General features: G+C 49.0%; 1 protein-coding gene across 1 annotated transcript in view; it reads left to right on the forward strand.

Annotated features, from left to right (window-relative positions):
- The window catches only part of CUNH10orf90 (chromosome unknown C10orf90 homolog), a 199,934-nt gene that overhangs the window by 167,485 nt on the left and 12,195 nt on the right, over positions 1–20,254 (forward strand). Inside the window, exons 5-7 of the mRNA XM_019654187.1 lie at positions 12,854–13,141; positions 16,108–16,292; positions 18,412–18,589. Of these exons, the coding sequence (XP_019509732.1) occupies positions 12,854–13,141; positions 16,108–16,292; positions 18,412–18,589 (651 nt within the window). The remainder of the gene's footprint in view (positions 1–12,853; positions 13,142–16,107; positions 16,293–18,411; positions 18,590–20,254) is intronic.

Below are 20,254 nucleotides of genomic sequence, written 5' to 3' on the forward strand. Positions count from 1 at the left end.
GCCGTCGCCGGGGACTCAGGGCAACCCAGCTCCAGGTCGAGCTGTTGTTCAGCATCTTAGCTGTGGAGGGCAGTGTCACTAGCCCTCATATGTGGGATCTGAACCGGGGCCTTCTGGCGTCCCAAGCCAGCTCTTAACCATCGCGCCACTCAGCCGGCCATCATGTACTAATTTTTTTATGTCACTGGGGACCATGATGGTTAGCCTGCACAACTTGGGCCAGTGTATAATGACCTCTAGATTACTTTGAACATGAATTTGACATTTCCACTGTTGTACTCGGACTTCCTTGTCTTTAGAGAATTGGTGTTGTGACAACACAAAGTAATCATGGATCTAGAGGGAATAGGCACGTTCATGAAGAGACCTGGAGTGCCAAAATAACACATTTTAAACTCTTACTGACAACAGAGTACAGATGAACTACTGTGCTCAGTGCTTTTGGTGACACAGTGAAGGGAGAGAGAACTTTCTCGGTCCCAAGATACACACGGGTAAGTGAGAAAGAGAGGAATGCAGAGTGAGTCACAACCAGACCTATGGATTAATCCAAACCCTACGCTGAGCTGGCAGAGTGACGGGTGTTGATTTCCAGTAAGAGAGCTACTGTTTTGGGGAGAAGATGGTACTCAAGGGATGGAGGACACCCATGGGATGAAAGCAGCCTGTGGCGGATAGAAATGCAGAAAGTCTCAGAGAATGACCAATGGAATGTGTCCTTGGACCCTGGGAGATTGAAGGGTCGTAAACAGGACATGGTAACGGAAAAGGAGTTCCGGACCCAGCATGCGGACAGTCCACATCAAAGACTTCAGGTCACACTGGGCCATTGGGAAGCTCTCAGGGCTGCATGAGTGAGTGACAATATCTGTGTGGTGATTAGCAGGAAAGCTATGTTTATGGAGCTAAGGCAAAAATCTTATTTTGAAGATATACTCCTCTGGCCTTAGGATTTTCTTATAAAAATACACCAGTGTTCTCAAATCACAAGCAAAACCATGTGTGTATTTCCAGACAACTTCGACTAAACTAATACTATATCACTGATCACTTCAGGCTCAGCTCCATGCTGGAAATCAGCTTTCTGCTTTTCTCCGGACACTGATCAAGTTAGCACACAGGCTCTGAGGCCAGGATTAGTAGAGAAAGGACTGGAAGAGGGCTTTTAACATGATGTAATTGGATGTGAATCGTTAATTACATTATGAAACTTAAAGCACAAAAGCCTGTGTCTCTGCAGCTGAGTTGAATTAGTTCCCCAACCAAAAGAACTTAGAGTCTAAGTCAGGAGACCAGCCAGGACCAGAATGCTAAGCGTCCAGCTAAGCGTATTTCGTTGGGGCTCCACCTGCTAAGCACGAAACAGTGTCAGCATAACACCAGGCAACTCCCCGCTGGCCCCGCCTTCCTCGAAACCTGCCGACCACATGCCTGCCAACATGGCGAACGGTCTTGCTTTTGGAAAGATTTATTTAATAACAGCTTCATTGGGATATAAAGCACACACCATAACTGTCTTGCATCATGTTGCTTTGGCCAACAATATCTTCCAGACGGAGATTTTGAAACGCACTGCATTTCTGAATGTTGCATGTTGTTACATGTTATTCAGCAAGAGTGCCTCATGTCACAGGTGCAGGGAACTTAACATTAAGGGGCGCCCAAACCGAACTTGTTCCTTAGCTCCGTTGCCAGCAGAGCAACGTCCCTTTAAAATGTGGATTATGTTTTCCTTCAGGGAAATGCTCTCCCCCTTCACATCTCAGACAAAGTCTGACCATTTTGTTTTCCCTAATGACACACCAGGGTTTGCTGTCTGGTCTGCGTGGCCTGTAAAGCTGATCTCCCACTCCCTTCCTGAAAATTGCCCTCACATGGCTAGACTGGTGGTCATGTCAGAAGTGGAAAATGTGTAATTTCAAATCCAGGGAAAAGTCATAGTGACAACTCCTAGCTATTTAGGAAGGAAACGATTTCAGTGTAAGTGTAATTGACCCCTTTGCATCTCTATTTCCACTCTTCCATCCACCTGGCTTTTGTCTGATTTTCTACCCATCTGTGCTTCTGCTAAGAGTGCACAGAGAGAGAATGCAAAGTTGGAATTGGTCAATTTTGCCACTTAATTTATAAACGTTTGGGACTAAAAAAAGGAAGGAACAGACATCCACCATGAAATGGTTATAGTGAGATCTGTGCATTGGAATTTTTGCTCATGTCCAGTCCCCACTGAGCTGGGGTACACACAGCCCCCCTTCTCCCCCCTCTCCCCTTGTTCCTTTCAGCCAAATGGATTTGCAGCATCTGCCCATATGGCAGCCCAGTTAAGGCAAGCAAGGCTCCCAACACCCTCCTGAGCAGAGTGAGTGACTCAGGAAAAACCAAGGTCCAGAAGAGTGCAAAATGGCTCTGTCATTTAGGAAGTAGGCTTAGTTTCAAAACAAATTTTCCTTGAGGCCGTTGAAATCGAGAGTACCCTGGCTCCTCTAGAATAACATGCGTTTGCTATCCTAAGAGTGGGGATGGAATTATCCCCAAGTTCAAGGCACTTGTGCTTGTCACAACTTCCCCGGCTTGCCACTCTGTGGGACTAGTAGCCATGCTTCTGTGCTCACATCACGTACCTGGCTCATGACAGGAACTTGACCATGGAAGGTACCTAAAAATACTTTTGAATTATTGAATTAATGTTTACCCCTAAGAAACTATCCAAATTCCCTTGGAGATACTTTTGGGTGGGGATTCTGTATCTGTTCCATTTTCTCCTGTTACGTGATAGGCAGATGCATCTTTAGGATTTTGCTGGGCACCTTGTGGGCTAAAAAGCCCTGCTGAAGACACGAGCTACCTCACATGATGACATGTGAGTAACTTGAAAAGTGTTTATTGAGTGCCAGGTATCATGTAGGTGTTAGGTACTGCAGTAAGCAAAGCAAGGTCCCCTGCTCCATGGCGTTTGCTATTGAGTGAAAAAAGACAGATAGAGGCACCAACATGAGAAATTTCAAGAGGTGATAAGAGCTTTCGCTAAGCACCAGAACCAGGTGATGTGATTGAGTTGGCTACCTGTTGGCTTCCTTAGATGGAATGGTCAGGGAAGTTGTGTCTGAGTGACGTTTCAGCTAAGATTTATATAAGAAGGAGCCCACCTTGTAAAGGTGAAGAGGATGAGCCTTTTAGAGAAAGGGAACCACTGGCCAAAGCCCTTGATGTAACAAAGAACAGAGCTGGCACATTCCTGGGACAAGACCAAGGCTAGTGGGACTGGAGATTAAAGGGGCCGGGGAGGGGCCCCATGAGCTCAGAGAGATGGACAAAAGCGAGGTCGCACTGGGAGAACTGTGACTTATTTTAGGTGGGGTGGAAAGCCACTGGAGGGATTTAAGCAGAGGACTTCCATTTTCTCAAGATCTCAGGTACAAGAAGCAGGAAAGTCGACAGAGTAGGAGTCACCCAGGTGAGTGGTTTCAGGAGATGGAGTAGGCCATGGTTTAAAGTCGGTTTGAGTTGGAGTTAACAGCACCGATGGATGCCATGTGGAGAGGAGGAAGGGAAGGAATCAAGGAATTGCCTGGACGTGGGGTAAATAAATCACTGGATTAAGGGACAGGATGGCTGTTAGCTGAGGCCAGCTTAATCCTTTTCAAATGTGTGAGATGGCGAGCAGAACTGTGTGTGCTCCCTGCCGCTCCCAGGGAAAGCCCTCACTGCAGGGCAGAGACTGGATGTGTCGGTAGATTTCCAAGCAGGGGAGCAAATTGTGTGTGGAGGCGTGACCATGTTTAAAGATGCCTGCAAATTCAAGAATGGGAAAATAAAGCAAACAGTGAAATGATGCTAGATAGAAAATTAGAAACGTCAATGCCCATAGAAGATTGAGCAAAAGTAGCCCCTTTTAGAAAATTCTACGCTTACGTGAGACACCGCAGGCCAGAAGTTCACATTCAGTGTTGCTATTTTGTGACATTTTGAGTTTGGCCCACGGTGCTGTTAGTATTTTGAATGGTATTAACATTTTATCACCGCCTTTCCTGTAAGCATGGAACTTTAAAAGGATGTTTGTGTTTTTAAGTACGATTTCACTGTATCCAAGAGGTGTTTTTTTAATCCTTGCCATCCATAATTACAAATGTATAATGACAATCGTTAGGAAAATAAAATTTCCTTTTTAGTAACTTCCTTTACAGTAAACTTTTCTGGAATAGGGCTCTTCTTTTGCACCTTCCTACAGGACCATTCCATGGTCTACTAGCTAATAAAACCTTTCGGTATCCTGGTCAGCAAAGAAAAAACGGGATGTATTTTTCAGGTGATAAAGAGACATTAGACTGTGCTCGTATAGTAAATTGAGAAGGATTTCATATTATTCCACGTCTAAACCTGTTTAACAACAACTAACTGATCTGCTGTTATAATTGAGAAGGAACTGCATCTCTTGGGCAGTGAATCCCTTGTTTCCCTTTTGTTTGTGTTTTTACAATCCCAAATAGAAACAATGCATATGTTTTCCTTCACCACGTTTTATTTTTAGACAATCTGGAAAATTAAATGCCTTCGGTTCAGCCACATGACTCCCATCACCTTTAATGGGAGAAAGGCCTCTCCATGGCGGAAAAGGATCACCCCCAGTGTATAAATAACAGCGGGCTTGTAGCCACGGGGAGACCGCACTGCAGTGCACATCAGCAGCTGGGGGGCTGGCGGGGGGAGGGGTCCTCTGGCTCATGCTGAAGCCTCCTCCAGACCTGGGTCCTGTGGAAGGACGGCCTCTGCCATGCTTGTTGGGAACCCCACGCCTCTTGACTCTCACTGCATTCCCTTCCCCAATCCCAGGGCACACCTGTGTGACCCTAGCTTGCCCCCTTGCAACATGACTTTCCTGGGAAACTGAATGTCTGTATGCGTGGGTTGACCTTGAAAGGCTGGCCTTGGTGCCTGGGGTCCGGTGGAGGTTTAGCACAAATCTCACTGCACAGTTCCCTCCCCTTTCTCCACCCCAGTGCAGATATTAGTATCCAGCTGAATCTGAGCGAAGCGGTCAGGGCACCTTTGAAGGTGAGGAGGGCTAAGGGAAAGGTTCAGAAGGGGCAGGGGCCAGTGTTACCCCCTCAGGCCCGTTTTTGCACTTGAGGTTCACCTCAGGGGCCCAGATCTTTTCCAGGCCCTGCAGGTGGCTCCACATCCTTCCCTCTCATCTGTTCCCCAGCAGAAAAGTCCCTGACATCACACAGGAGGGGGTTTGCACATTTAAGGGACAAGACAAGGGCCAGGGGGTTTGGAGAGCAGACCACCCTCCTCCCCTGGGTCCCGGAATATGGCTCAGATGACCCCACCCAAGGACAACTCTTATTCCAACATGTAAGGTGGCCATGACCCCTAACTCACCTTGACCTTCACTGGCCTGTTAAGTTTACCAAGTGGGCAGGAAAAGCAGTCTTTTGGACAGGGAGGTGGCACATGGGTCAAGGACTGAGCAGGTCTTTCTGCCAGTGGCTCCTGTGTGTATATGTTTTTCTAGATTGGAAATGAGGGACAAAGTCTATTCATACCACTTAAGGATCACTTTGTTTTTAATTCTTAAATCTATTTTTCAATTACCATTGACATTTGGGTCTTAGATATGAGTCACCTCAGGGCTGGTTAAACTATGAAAGGCTCACCTTTGCACAGTGCGTTATTTTTTTTGAGTTTTCACTTTGTCCCATTTCCTCCTCATCAGCACAGGATGGTTGTTATCCCATTGTGTAGATAAGTAACTTGAGGCCAGATGGGCTGGGTGACTTGGACACAGTCACACGGTTAATGGGAGGCGGAATCAGGCAGAAACAGAGCCCAGGTCTCTGGGTGCATGTTTCAAATTCTTTCCATCATTTGTATTGCAAAAACTTCTGTCTTTCTGAAGTGACGTCACGTTGCAAACTTGGCCATCCTGGGAGAATCTGTGACAGGGCCTCTCTGAGGAACCGTGCGGGTACCCCGTGAGCAGGGCTGACCTTGGTGGCATTCTGAGTAGCTGATGACCCATCTCTACTCCGCAGCAGGCTGATGGGAACTAAACCATACTGAGACAATCCGGATGTTTTAGGAGCATAGCACAGGGTTTTATAAACATGTTTCTGCCATTTCTGGTGAATCGACAAATGCAGATATAGTGAGTCATATTACAGAGTTACTGAGAAGGGCCTTTCAACTATATAAAGAAGTCCTGTGGAAAGTTTATTCTGACCTTTAACAAATGACCATTTTTAAAAACATTTAAGTTTGAGCTAATTTTAGACTTAACAGAAATGGTGCAAAAAGTGGCACAAAGAGTTTCCTCGTACCCTCTCACACCACTTCCCCGAATGCTAACAGGTTAAGATGTTAGCAATGATGACTTTAATGAGCATTTTTTCTTAAATCACCCAGCACCAGTGCAACCGAAGGACAGTCTGCCTGAAAATGCACTTTTTAAAGGGTTCTGTGCTTCCCCTACAGTTTGACCCAAAAGATGTCTTTGAAAGCTGTCAAGATGAGAAACAAGGGTGGTTCAAAGCATGGCAGGGGCTGAATGGGACCAGGGGGTACAAAACGTGGCCACTCACCTTCCTAAGAGAAACCTCGGGAAATCTTGACTGGAGTACTTAGAGCTTTAAACGCCTAGTAAAACCCAATCAACTATCTTCTTTTCCTGCTGTCTTGAAATTAAGAATAAGTTGGATAGTCGGACCCCACAAAGGGAGGGGGAGTTGATCGGGGAAAGGGAAGTGCACATCCCACGGTTGTTCTGTGTACTTCGCTGCCAATGATGCACGTTCATATAAAACAATGCTCAGCTGTATTAACTGAGCGTTTAAAATGTCCGAGGGAAGTTATTTCCTCTTCTGGCCAGCATGAGACAGCTAGAGAGAATAAAAGTACACGGGCCTCTCTCCCTTCCCCAGGCTCGTATATTAGACGCCGGCTCAGGAACAGCTTGTAATTTTTTTCATGATTTTTGCCTTCTCCACATTGGTTCGAAATGATGATTTTCAATAAGATAGCAATAAGTTTATTTTCACAAAGAGCTCCCACCCCTCTTTAGAGCATAAGGGAAATGTTTTTACTAGGCACAAGTGCTCACTGTAGCATTTAAGAAACAGTTAAACATATTCCCATTTTTCCGTACCTAAGTGGTCTCTCGGGGCAAGCCCATGAACTAAATATGTTTTGTTTCTTATGAATTTGTTTCAGTGACAATAAATAAATAACTCAGGAAGTCCCCATTAAATGGGAGAGATTGGAGGAGTGTTTGTCTGCTGTGATGCCACCTGTTTATTTCGTTGGGAAGTGACAGTCATTTGCGGGGAATGAGAGGATGTGAAACATCGACGCCTCATAGCCATGGGGGACGAAGGCAGAGAAAACCAGCCGGCATCAGGGTCGCCTTCTCGCTACGCCGACCAAGGCCTGGCCGCCCCGATGCACGCTCCTTTGGCTGCGGATTTATTCTTTGTTGCTATTTTCATGTGACATGTGCTTCTCTTCAGAGGCCCTGGGGAGTCTCTCTGATTCTGGCTTTCAAAAATAGTCCCTCAAAGGGAGCAGCATTCTTAGAAGAAGGTGCGCCCAGGCCACATGTTTCTAGCTGAGTTTGCGTTGACATGGTTGAGGTTTGTAAAATGCGCTGAGAAAGCCAGAAAAAAATGATGTCAGCCAAGCCAGGAAGTGCTTCCAGTGGCCCCAGCTGGGTTGAGAGGTTGGACCCAGAGCCTTTTCCACGGGAACCCTGCAGCCTTGGAATTCACTTCCTGTTCTGACATGGGACCCTGGGAGGTATTTATATCTTCCTGAAATGGGGTTTCCAGATCTTGTGTTGGAAATGAGGGTCTGACTGGGGCTGGAGGGAGGAGCAGACGGACTGGGAGAGGCAGGAAGTGGAGGTATTGTGTCGGGGAGCCTGTCTCCTTCCTGGCCCCAGTCCTACACAGCCCTCCAAATAGGGGACTCCTTACAGCCAGTGTCCTGAAAACACTGAGAAGGGGATTCTGTGATCTGAGCCCTCTACAGTATTATAAAATGGGCAATTCTGTGTTTCCTATGTCGGACCCAGTCAATGATCATGTGTGTATGTATGTGTGTGTGTGTGTGTGTGTGTGTGTGTGTGTGTGTGTGTGTGTTATGTGTATTGCAATTGCAGGTAGTTTGAAATTTTCTCTTGTGAAAGGAAAGTCAGGCCAACAGCCCTCGCTAGAGAACTTGTGTGTGTACTGAGTGCCCAGGGTTACTACTGCCTTCCCTTCTCTGGAGCGGTCTCGATTCCCCTGAGTGTCTCAGTGCCAAACTTGAGGACAGCGAAGTCCTGCCTAAAGCAAGGAGAGTCCTTGATTCCAACCCTCCCTCCCGCTGCCACACGCACACACACACACACTCACCCCACCATCACCATCACCACCAGGTATTCGCAGTGGCTTTCCATGTGCTTGACACACAGTCCTACCAAGCTCACTTGTTTGGTTTCTGCTGTGGGAGCGATTTGCTGGAGGAGAGCCCACAGGTGAGGCAGGATGCTGAGATGGGTAAACTATACATAAAACAAAGACGCAAGAGCCTTCTGAAGGTGGAGGGCAGGCTGGGGCCACTTAGGTTGGTGGCGACGAGCACCGGCCCTTTCAGAGACCCTGAGCCCCACCCTGTAGTTGAATTTAGACACGGATTTTTATATTGACCCCCCCAGCACATGGACACAAGCTTCAGTTATGTATTTCAAACTCATGGTCAGTTGTGAGACGGTCCAGCTTTTGAGGGGGGAAAACGTCACCAGGAGGAACATTGAAACGTGGGAGAAAATGTGTGCCTTGGATGCAAGGAAGCCGGCTTTGCTCAGAGACGTCTCTTCAGTTGATTGCCAGGCTTCCATCTGTTTTAAGAAAGCAGGAAGGTTCGCCGAGCTGAGCCTCAAACCTTCAAGCAGGTTTTTGTCCAGCTGGACAAGTGTCCTAGGGAGCTGCACGCCCGCACACCTGTCCCAAATGCTAAACGAATTTGGAGATAAATGAGTCTAAAATGGGTTCGGTAGGTTATTCACCTGCCTTGGGGCTATTTAATGTCCCCAAGCAGCTCTGCTCTCTGGACTCATGTATCTGTTTTCATGACCCTCGTCCTCTTCTTTTGTGATGTCACCGACGGCCTGGCTGCGTGCTGGTCCCCCTCCTTAATTCCTCTGAGCTTCCTAACTTCCTGCTGTATCCAAGTTGCCGCTGTTGTAGAATTGTGTGCAAATGGGGGTCTCATGGAAGAATGTGGACAGCTAGGTAGCACCTTAATTTTGGCAAAGAAGCAGTAAAGTGTTGTTTCTATCAAATTGGCTCGTCATGATATTTTCAGAGGTAAATGTCTTGTGGAAGGGGCGCCTTTTCCTCCGTTTGTTGTTTGTCTTACGTGCCTGTGTGGGCTGGCGGTGCCCTCGCCTGGCCCAGGGTTGATGCTGTGTCCATGAGGCCCCTGCTGTCCCCTCCCTGCCCCGCACGTGGTCCGCTCAGGGCCCACATTTCATCACAGAGAAGCGTCCTGCTGTAACTTCTCCCGAAGGCCTGCAGTGGACATGGCGGTGTCAGGAACAGGAATTGCAGAGCTGCCAAGCCCCCAGGCCTCCTCCCACTGGCCAGCCCTGCCTGACAGCGGTGGGCAGCCCCTTGTGTTCAGGGCTCATTCACGACTCAGCACTGTCTTCCTCAAAACCGTACCCCGTCTCCTCTCAGGGACACTGTGGCCCAGCCAGCTGACTGAACGCTTCTCCTGAAAGCTTTTGACTAACAGATGCACTGGTGTCCTTACCTTAAATAGCCAGCTCTGGGCTTCCTACTCAGGTTTCGGTATTGGACATAGATTGTTTATCGATACCTACATAGGTGGGACATTATGGACAAAAGCGATGAATGGAGTACCACAAAACTGAAGTGTGGGTGTGATCCAGCAGAGGCTCGGAGGTGACATCCGGACCCCAGGGACTATGCTGCGACTTAACCTGGGAGGGTGCATACGTGCTCTGTTTAATACTTTTCAATTGTACATATAGTACATCTCACAATCAAAAGGAGCTTGAGGAAAGCATCAACGGGCACTGTGTAATGGCTCAGAGCTCTTCTCTGAGTCAAAGAGGAGAGCTTACAGGAGCGATGCATGCCTGTTGGGCAGGGATTTTTTGTTGGCTTGTGTTCACCCTCCATGCGTAGCTCAGCTCTGGACAGGTGAGTTTGCTGGGTAGTTGAGCTAAGAATACCAGTCCAGAGGCCAGAGCGTTCTAGAAAAGGGAACAGAGGAGCGTGACTATTTAAAGACCTGCGGTGTCCCAGCTTCTCCAAGAGTCAGGCTCAGGGAGCAGGCTCTGAGCTTCAGTCTGAGAAACAGGAACGGCAGAGGCGGCCTCTTTGTTCCTGTTCCCCTAATAGAGGCAGAGCCTGCACTGGCAATGGGTCTTCCCTGGGGTGACGCAGTTTAAAACTCGGGGCGTGAATAGAGCCCTCTGACTCCTACCCGCATGCAGAGCGTGTGGGGAAGAGACGACATGCTTCCTTGCCGAGGGAAGGCCCAGCTGAGGACGATTTCATGGCTGACGATTGTGCTTGTCAGAATCCACAAAAAGAGACCCGATCAATAAGTTGTCGAAAAAATCCTTCTCGGGCCACATATGTTTCTTTTGTCCAGTAGACCAACTATTAATACTTTCCACTTTCTGGAAGTCGTTTTAACCCTTTCAAGTCACAAGAAGAACATCTGACTTAGAATCATTCACACAAGAATCTACATGAAACCAGAGAGATTGGTAATTGGTAATAGATAGGTAGGTAGGTAGGATAGAGAGAGAAATAGGTAGTTAGATCTCCACGAGTCTCTAAGTAAATACATTCATTTAAAGAGCCTAACATCAGCACAGAAGGAGCAGACTGGGACTGCATCACTGGTAATTAATTTGGGTTTTGAGCTTCTAATAAAAGGAAGCAACATAGAAAGGAAGAACTATTTTAGGACTCTTTTGCTTTTGATATTTTGTATTTAAACAGAATTGGCAGTTTTTGAAATCAAAGTTTGGAAAGAGATCCCTGTACAAATTAACAAAGCCCATAGGAGACCCCTGTCCAAATGAGAAGGGTTAATGACTGCCTTTTTTTTTTTTTTTGAGTATTTTCCATGTACAAGCACTGGGACCCGGAAGGCACTTTAGCTACTTTTGGTTGGTTGGTTTGTAAGAACATGGAAAGCTGCGTTTACCCCTTGTCACCTGGGCTGCCTCAGATCCCACGGTCAGAAGGTACATTGAGGGGGCCCTCTGGATTCTGTGTTCTTCCCTCTGCCTTGTGTGATGTCACCACACTCAGCCTATTTCTGTTGTCTGGGACACCAGGCCTTGGGGACAGAAGAGCTAGAACAAATTGCAGACAACCGAGACATTTTAAGAGAGTTCGCTATTACAGTCAATGCCAGGTCATCATGGGTTCATTTTGGTTTTGTGTATAAGACATTTGAGAAACTATAGCGAGAATCTTCTAAGAGATTTGATTGTTCCAAGTGTTCCCAGACTGTTTTTCTGCCCCAGTATATGAAGAGGTTTGGACACACCCCACCAGCGGCAGTGGTTCTCTCCCCCAGGGGGGGCCATTCCCATCAACATATATGCAGAGGTGAGTCACTGCCTTATTTAAAATGCAGAACGCCTTACAATTTATAGAGTATTCCAGAAGGAAAAACGGAGAACAAAAACAGAGTATAAAATAGGCAAGCAGTGAGGAGAAAGTCTCTCTCCCAGTCCCTGGGGGTCCTGCCTTGCCCCCTCTATTCCCCACCCCCACTCCGGGCAACGCTGGTTCCAGCATCTTCTGGGTCCTTCCAGAGATATTCTGAGCATATCAGCATTTACTGAGGAAGCACACCTGACATGACGTCTCACATTTTGCTTTGTTCACGTGATAACGTATCTTCGAGGTTATTACACAGGAACACAAGAGCGTCTGCCTCATTCTCTTTTACTTTTTTACATGGATGTGCTGGAATTCATCGACTAGTCCCCTACTGATGGGTAGATGGTCCCAGACTTTTGATATTATGGTGTGGCAGCAAGCAACACGTTGTCCACATTTTAGATCCACTGCTTCGACAGAAGTGTGCACACTAATAAATTATCTCCTCTCTCTGTTCTTGCCATATTATGTAGCCTTGCATCAATGTTTCTGGAATAATAAAGATAACTAGCGTTTAGTAAATGCTTACTACATGTCAGGCACTATGCTAACTAAACACCTCACACAGATCATTATTATATTGTGTTATTACCTTGATTTAAATATTTAACATATTAATAATATAAATATGGTATTATATAAAGTGTAATTATATAAAGTATATATATTGTTTATTATTATATGTATACATTTATTATAAAAATCAATACTATAATAAAATAATATTCAATATTATTAATGCATTAGAGTAGCTAGTGACTTGGTTTTATAGATGAGGCTGGATAGCTGATAGTGGTGGAGATGGGATTTGAACCCAGGTACCTGGCCCTGAGTCAGTGTGCTTGACTCCATTGCCTCTTGTCAAGATCATTGGGTTCCTGAAGGGCACCAGCAAACACACTCTCTTTAGAGCCCAGTGTGTGAGAGTAATGTGTACAGTGGAGTTTCTAAGTGAACTCCATGGGGAGGCTTTTCAGGAATGACGGCCACATGCTTAGCGCTAGGAAAGCACACGCACCCTGGCACCTGACGGCCCCAGTTCTCCAGAGGCAGCGCCACAGTGACCCTGTCTCTGGGAGTGCGTGACGTGGCGTCCAGAAGCCAGGACGACAGATGTGCACTTGTCAGATGTTTTAGCACAACTCTCATTTCATTTTTAGTAGAAACAAAAGTATTTTCTGGAAGCAGCGAGAAGCAGCGAGAAGCCCGTGTGACTTTGTCTGCTCCCCCAGTGGAACTGAAGGTGGTTAAAGAGTTTCTTCCCGATGGGCATAGCTCTCCAAGCAACAGCTGTCAGTCTAGCAGCCTTTCTGAGCCCGCAGAGTCTCAACAGCAAAGCTTCCTGAAACCCAGCCTCCTTTTACCTGGGTTTCTTGGCCCCTTACAAGATGTATGCACATCTCCACAGGAAGACAATGGTGCTCAGATAGAAAGAGAGTCCCCCAGAGGTAAGGAGCAAGGGAGGTAGGGCTGAAATGATTCCTCATGGATATTCATACGGAAAGTGTTACCGCGTCTCCCTGGGCCCTCGCTCATACACACCCACCTTAGGAAGCTGCCCGTCTGTGCCAGCTGAGGGAACAGGGCCGGTAGGTTCAAATGGTGGGTGGGCTCTGCCTCCCAAGCTCAGAAATGGCAGCCCCGCGTGGGGTAGGGATCCCCAGCCCTACTGTGTGCACGGCCAGTGTCACCTGAGGCTGAGAAGGCCATTCGAGGTATGCAGCAGGTTCTCGGGCTTAGCGAGGGGAGGTCTGAGATGCTGAGGCGGCCGCTCTATAAGTGGCAGGTCACCAGGGTGACTGTGGTCATCTGCACATGATGACCAGGGATAACGGCTAAGAGGTGCCAGCCCCCACCTGTGCCCAGCACTCAACAAGCAGGAGTGTTCTGGTCCTCACAGTGCCCTCGAGGTAGGTTCCAATGTCAGCCTGTCACACGGGAGGGAACCAAGAATTAAAACCAGGCTATCACTGCTCCAAAGGCCAGTGGCTGAGCCCACTAATACCTCAGTGAGCACTGAACTATTCAAGAACACGAGAATAAAATAGAAAAAAAGATCTGTAGTACCCGGTCATGTCAGTAGGAAAATTTAGATTGTCTATTGCTCTAAAGCTTTTCCTCAAAGAGCTATGGATAAGGACAGAAAGAAAAATATCGGATTGAAGAGTTGTGCATTATAAAAGTTAAAATTGTATGGTAATTGATCAAAATAATTTCACTTGGAACCCAAGCTCATCCCTAACTGTTCATTCATTCATACATTAAAGAAACATTTATTGAACACCTACTGTGTGCCAGGCACTGTGCTCGGTGCCCCTGCCCTCCAGACTCTCTTAATCCAGTGCTAGAGACCTGGGGATAAGAACTGTGTCCATGGTGAGCTTTCAGGAAGCCAAGAACAGTCCGGGTGAGCCATCCAAGGAGGCCCTGGACAGAGACGTCTCCCTCAAGGCAATGACTTTGAGCAGGAACTTTAAAGCTGACTAGAGGTTTAAAAATCAGACCCAAGGCTGAGAGCACTGCAGGCTGAGGGAAAGACCTAGTGTGAGTCTAAAGTTATGTGGGTCAAGTTAGAAGGTCCTTATAAACCCACTGATGGAGTTTGGACTGACGGCAGGGCCGGGCCCTTGAAAGGGCAGAGGCCTAATTAGATCTTCTCTGAAGGAGACCGTATTCTGGACAATAGGGAGGTCCGATGGCAAAGGCAAGGCTAGGGGCTGGGACCCAGCCAGAGGTGGTCCAGGCTGTGTCACTGGGGAGGAGGGATCACAGCAGTGGAGACTGTCAGGGTACAGTGGACAATGTGAGCACTGAGGAAGGCAGGCATCTTAGGACTGAGCGTCCTTGGTGGCTGGGTGTGGTGATGGGTTGGTGGTGGGGAAGGGGGAAGGCAGCTGTGGTTGCCCTGTGTGCCGGGTGAGCTAGAATAAGGGTTCATAACAAGAAATGGAAGCAGTATGGTGGGAGGCATAACAGACTCTCGCTGGAGGGGTTTGGGGTTGGATGTCTGGGCTTGTACTGAGGCTTAAGCAGGAACTGTGGAAGCAACAGCAAAATCCTCCAGAAAGATCGGGAACAAATGCTTAAAAGAATGAGAGAAACTAACTTGAGAACTTCTAAGTAGTGTGTTGTTGGAAGAGAATCAAAAGTGTTAGTTGGAGGAGGAACACCGACCGTGTACAAGGCAGGGAGAGTCGGGTCTGCCTGTGGGGCTCATAGGTGGAAGGGAGCATTGATGGTTCTGAGTAGAGATAGAGAGGACCCGGTGCGAATGGTGGGGGTTAGAGCAAGGGGTTCAGCTAAGAGATTCACAGCACTGTGGGAACTTCCAAGCGGCCGTGTCTCCACTCCCAGCAGAGTTAGCTCCTCTGGGCACGGTGGAGATCCAGGGGGACCATGACATGGTCCAGCCTTTGAGAGAGCCACAGGCTTGTGGGGTGGCAGCGTCCTGTTAAGACCCCGCCTGGTAAGTGCTGAGTGCATGAAGTGTGTGCCACTGCTAGGACACACAGGAGGTGTGATGGGGCCTGGCCTGGGGAGGAGAGGGGGCTTCCTGAGCTTTTGGGGCTCAGCCCACTGGTGGTAGGAACTCATCGGGTGGAAGAATATAAGCAGCTTTGTGGAGATGGGTCAGTGTGCGGGCAAGGACTGGGGTGGGAGGGGTTGGTGAGGCTGTATTCGGGGGATGTGTGGTGGGGAGGGCAGGCGGAGGAGGGCTCAGACACCCAGAGTGGCCTAGGACAGGATGGAAGGACATTATGTTCCAAGCGGCGGAGCTGGTCAGTAGGTGGTCAGCGAATATGTATTGATGCACCTTCCACACCCAGAGGCTGCCCTGCCTGGAGTGCTACTGAATCAACTCACCCCTGACCTTCTCCACAAAGAAATGTCAAAATGGCCTTGGGATGAGACGGAATCCAGTCTTCAGAGAGAAATCATCCTAATGATGGCTGGAAAGCCAGCGGTCGTCTGTGGCAAATTAAGGGGAGGGATAAATAATTGAACAGCATCTTCCCTCTCACATCATTAATGTCGCAAACACAAGGTGAATTAGTACTCTGTCCCCAAACAACCAAACTGTAATAGTCATACAGGACACACTTAATATGAAGTACAGACTAGAAAAGTTTCTCTTCATTGTGAGCAGAGGTACCTGGAACCTCAGAAGCCAGGGGAATACCTCTGTGGCATAATTAGCCACTTGTCCAGTCCGGCTGCCTGTAGACATTCCTCTCCGTGACCAGGGTGGCCAGGGGGTCTGTGATGAGGCTTCATATCATGGGCTTAACGAGCCCCATTAATAACCTCCTGGCGTTTCTATTTTCACAATTGTTGTCTGTACCTAATGGTGTTGAGAAACTAGGCAAAAATCACTCGGTGCCCTCTAAATGGAATTCTAAATCTTCTCTCCTAGGAGATTACACATGCTGTGACTTGGTTGTAAAAATAAAGGAATGCAAGCAAAGAGAGGACTCCGCCACGTCTGAACCCCAGCCAGCAGCGCCCGCGCCAGCACCCTCCAAGGAGCCAAACACCCCTGACCTGCAGGAAGACTGTTCCGAGTGCCAGCAAACACCTGTAAGCTCTTTGACCTTGCAGGTAAGGCCTTCTGTGTATCTAGACTTGATTCCCACCAAGGAAAAACCTTTCCTGGGGAGTCGATGGTTACACAACTTCACTTTCGTTTCTGAGGCTGGAGACCTGACTGCCCTTTGTGGTGGCTGTGTGACTCTGGGCAGGTGTTTAACCTCCCTGAGCCTCTGTTTCTCAATGTGAGTCACAGAGATAATGATATCTACTCCACTGGCGAGAATGAGGATCCTGTAATATCAACGGTGACAATGACTGTAGCAATGACAGCCCTTATTGAAAAGTTATGGGTGCCCAGACATTGGGCAGGTAGCTTCATAGGCATCAGCACCTTCTATCCTCAGGGCACCCCTTTGAGGCAGGAGTCCGTATAATGCTATCTTCAGATAAGGACAGTAAGCTTTTGGAAATGCCCAAAGTCATGCAGCCATGAGTTCAAGGATACGGAAGCTTTCGTTTGGCATCTTTTCCAGATTATAGAAGTACTATGTGTACATTTTTAAATTTCAAAAAATACAGAGGTATAATAGCAGAGCAAACAACCTCACAGAAAGCCCTTGCTAATAGTGGGTTGACAGCCACACCTTCTAGGAAAGCACTTGATATGCTGTAAGCCACCCTGCAAGTCTGGAGATGGCTCCATCACCAGCTCCTGGAGCCCTGGGGCCCGGCTGGGCCCATGGCGAGGGACTTATGGGGCTCCAAAGCCACCTGACCCTGTAGCCTCAGGGCGGGCTGCCAAGGCAGAGCCATACCTGGGCCATAGGCCATTCCCAGGGGCCATCCCTCAAGGCCCAGCGACGTGTGCCTGGTACCTGGGGCTGGCACCGTGGAGGCCAACTAGCCAAGAAGACTCCCTTCTTGTCACAGCTCCCAGGGGCTTGTCACAGATGGAGCCCCAGCCGCCCTCCCCCTGGGAACTCTGAGCTCGTGGAAGGCTGGGAGAGTGATGGAGCTCCACCGCCAGAGGACCTCTGCTGAGCACCTACTATGTGCAGAGCTTGGGCGCTGGCCGTGAGGGATATGATGTGGATGAGACACGGCCCAGCCACACAGGAGCTCACTGCTGTGGAGTGAATGTGTGTGTGTCAGTCCTGCATGGTGGTCTGGGAAGTACCACAGTGCTCGGACTGGATGAGGAGACCCCGCAGAGCTTAGGGGGAGAGCTGGGACTCCAGCCAGTGGGTGTGGCTGGAGTCGTACCCCGGGAGACGACTTGACCAGCAGTTTCAAGGAATGGCAAGCCGAAGCAGTGAAAGGCAGTGTGGGGGAAATGGCTCCCACAGCTGAAGGTGATCATCAATCACGTGATCTACCAAACTACAGTGAACCTCAGCTTTTGCATGTCAACGACGGTACATAGATCCACCTTCTGGAATCGATGCGGGGATTTCTAGAGACCAAGAATACACCCAAAGCACCTGCCCAGCGTCTGGCGTGGGGCAGGACGTGTCAGTGGCGTTTATTCTCAGTAGGCCTGTGTGGGTGGCTGAGTGCATGGAGTGAAGAATGCAGCAAGAGACAGGGCCCGAGTGAAAATATAGGGGATTCTGGCCCCCTCTACGGAGCTTGCAGAACCATTTTGTGCAGGCAAAGATATTTTGCCAACTCCTTCTGCCTGAGACGAGACGTTGCTTCTGTTAGGCGCGGTTACTGTTTCTCCTGAAAAAGCTCATATTTTGCGCCCAGTGGGTCATCTGGGTCTGTGCTTCTTAAGGCTTCCAGCCCCAGCAGAAGCGGGTGACACATGACGCTTCCATTCATGTCTCTGGGAAATATAGAATTTCGGGCATTCCTGCTTCGGTCCCTTAGAAATGAGTTCACTGACAGGGTAGAGGGAGGAGAGGGGAGGCCGCGGCCCTCGCTCTCATAGCCTTGATGTTGGTGACTCATCAGCCCTATTGTGCTGCAGTCGGGCCGTTGGTGCTGGCGAGGACAGGCTGCTAGGACCCATGCCACCAACACATCTGTGACAATGTTCACATGAGGTGATGGAAGAAAATGGTGACGTGCTATGCACGGTGGCTGTTGGTCTCCAAATGTCGTCCTTTTGATTGGCTTCTTGACTGCGTCAGGCCTTTCGGCGTCACTTCTCTTAGAAAGAATATATTTTCTTCACTCCAATCAGGAGGCGCTGGAAGTCCGTAACCCTCAGTTCATCTCTCGCTCGCAAGAACGGCTGAGGAAGCTGGAGAACATGGCACAACAGAGGCGAGCCCAGCAGAAGGGGGACCAGGGCCAGAGGCAGGGCCTCCTTCCCGTCCGCGCCCACAAGAAGCAGTTCACCATCCCCCATCCTCTTAGTGGTAAGCTCGGGGGGGCTGGGGATCCTGGGGCTGGAACCCGCCCCCAGAGGTGGTGGCCCAAACGATGCCAGTGACATACGCAGGACACACGTTCGCTCCAAATACCTGAACCTCAGCATCGTGCAGCCTGCTCTGGGAGCCAGCCCACTGTGAGAGATCATAGATGGGCCCTGAATTCAGCAGAAATAAACTGGGGACACACATTTACTGTACTAGCTGGGCAGGAAACCACACCACTGTAGCAGCCAGGGTACAAGTTCAGATTCTTGGCTCCTGACAAATATTTGCAAGAGACCCACGTTGCCCTTTATAGATTGCAAAACAGATCTCAGGGTGAGAGGTTGACTCCAGCTTGTCTCCATCAACATTCGTCATCTTGAAACCTCGTTCCTGCTGTGAGCTCTGAGAACGGAGGGCCAGCTTTCCAGGCGCAGTGTCACGTGGACCCCGCACGGGGCGGCACTCACGCACTCATTAGAGTAGGAGATATCAGGAACCGTCTCAGGGCCAGGCACCATGCTGCGAGCTGGGAGAGTGCAGTGAGTGAGACGGCCCCCAGCCCTCTCTTCCTGGAGCTTATAAACAGACGATTCAACCAGCGAGAGGAACAAGGAGAGACAAGGGCAAAATTGGGGGACATCAGAGCACATACTGGTGGCCTGCCAACTCAAATCTTAAAATCTGGAGGCCTGGGGAAACCTCCGTTTTATTCCTTTAGATAGAGGAATAAGATCTTTCTTCCTAGCAAAACCTCCTGGCCCCCAGGAGGTGAAATCATGGGTATAATTCTGAATAAAAGTCCTCTGGGGAAATAACCATATTCAATAAAATGCAGCTTAGCAAACATTACCCAGCTCGTGCAGGAGGCCCTGGGGGACAGAGGACAGAGGGTGTTGCAATAGGATTCCTAGTAGCGTCCATAGCCGTGGGCAGGCTATGTCCCTCATCCATCTGAGTACTGCTGCGGGAGTTAAGATCCCGGCAAGGGCGAACTTGAACGCGTCCTTCTCCTGGCGAAGGATTTGGCCAAACACCTGGTGCTCCTGCCCAGTGACAGTTTGCAGTGAGCTAAGAAAGCGCAATCAGCAAAATGCATGTGCCAAAGCGTTCTGCCACGTGGAAATGTGACTCGCGCCAGCAGTTTGAGCCGACTGGCTGATAAAAGGTCTAGGTGGGGGCTGTTTAGTCTCTGGCTCAACAGAGAGCCCCCAGGGCAGGTGCAGGTGCTGACTTCTGAAGCTGCTGTGAGGGACCAAATGTCAGCTGCAGTGGGAGTCCCCTGGGGCCTCCACTGGCTGTGCTTGTCCTGGAGAGGGTTGTAGGGGTGCCTGTGACATGGGGGCCACTTGGCCTCAAGAAAATCCTGCTTGATAAAAGCGGTTAGGTTAACAAATATGTTGTCAGCACATCAGCCTAGTCGCGTGTGACAAAACGTGGTGCCTGAGGGGCTGCCTTTTGAGTCAGTTCCCTTTGTATAGGAAGAAACGGGAGACCCAGGGACATTTGGGGACTTCCATGTGAGACCATTCAGCAGTATTCGTGCTGGGTTCCTCATCCCCTGGGCCCGCTGTGCCATACTATGGACCCCAGATGGCCTGGCATGCCATCGCCTCCAGCATCACAGGGATGTGTCCCCTGTCATCTGTATTTGTTTCCTGGGACTCG

The sequence above is a fragment of the Hipposideros armiger genome, unplaced genomic scaffold, assembly GCF_001890085.2.
Source record: "Hipposideros armiger isolate ML-2016 unplaced genomic scaffold, ASM189008v1 scaffold_216, whole genome shotgun sequence".
NCBI classification, from domain to species: domain Eukaryota; kingdom Metazoa; phylum Chordata; class Mammalia; order Chiroptera; family Hipposideridae; genus Hipposideros; species Hipposideros armiger.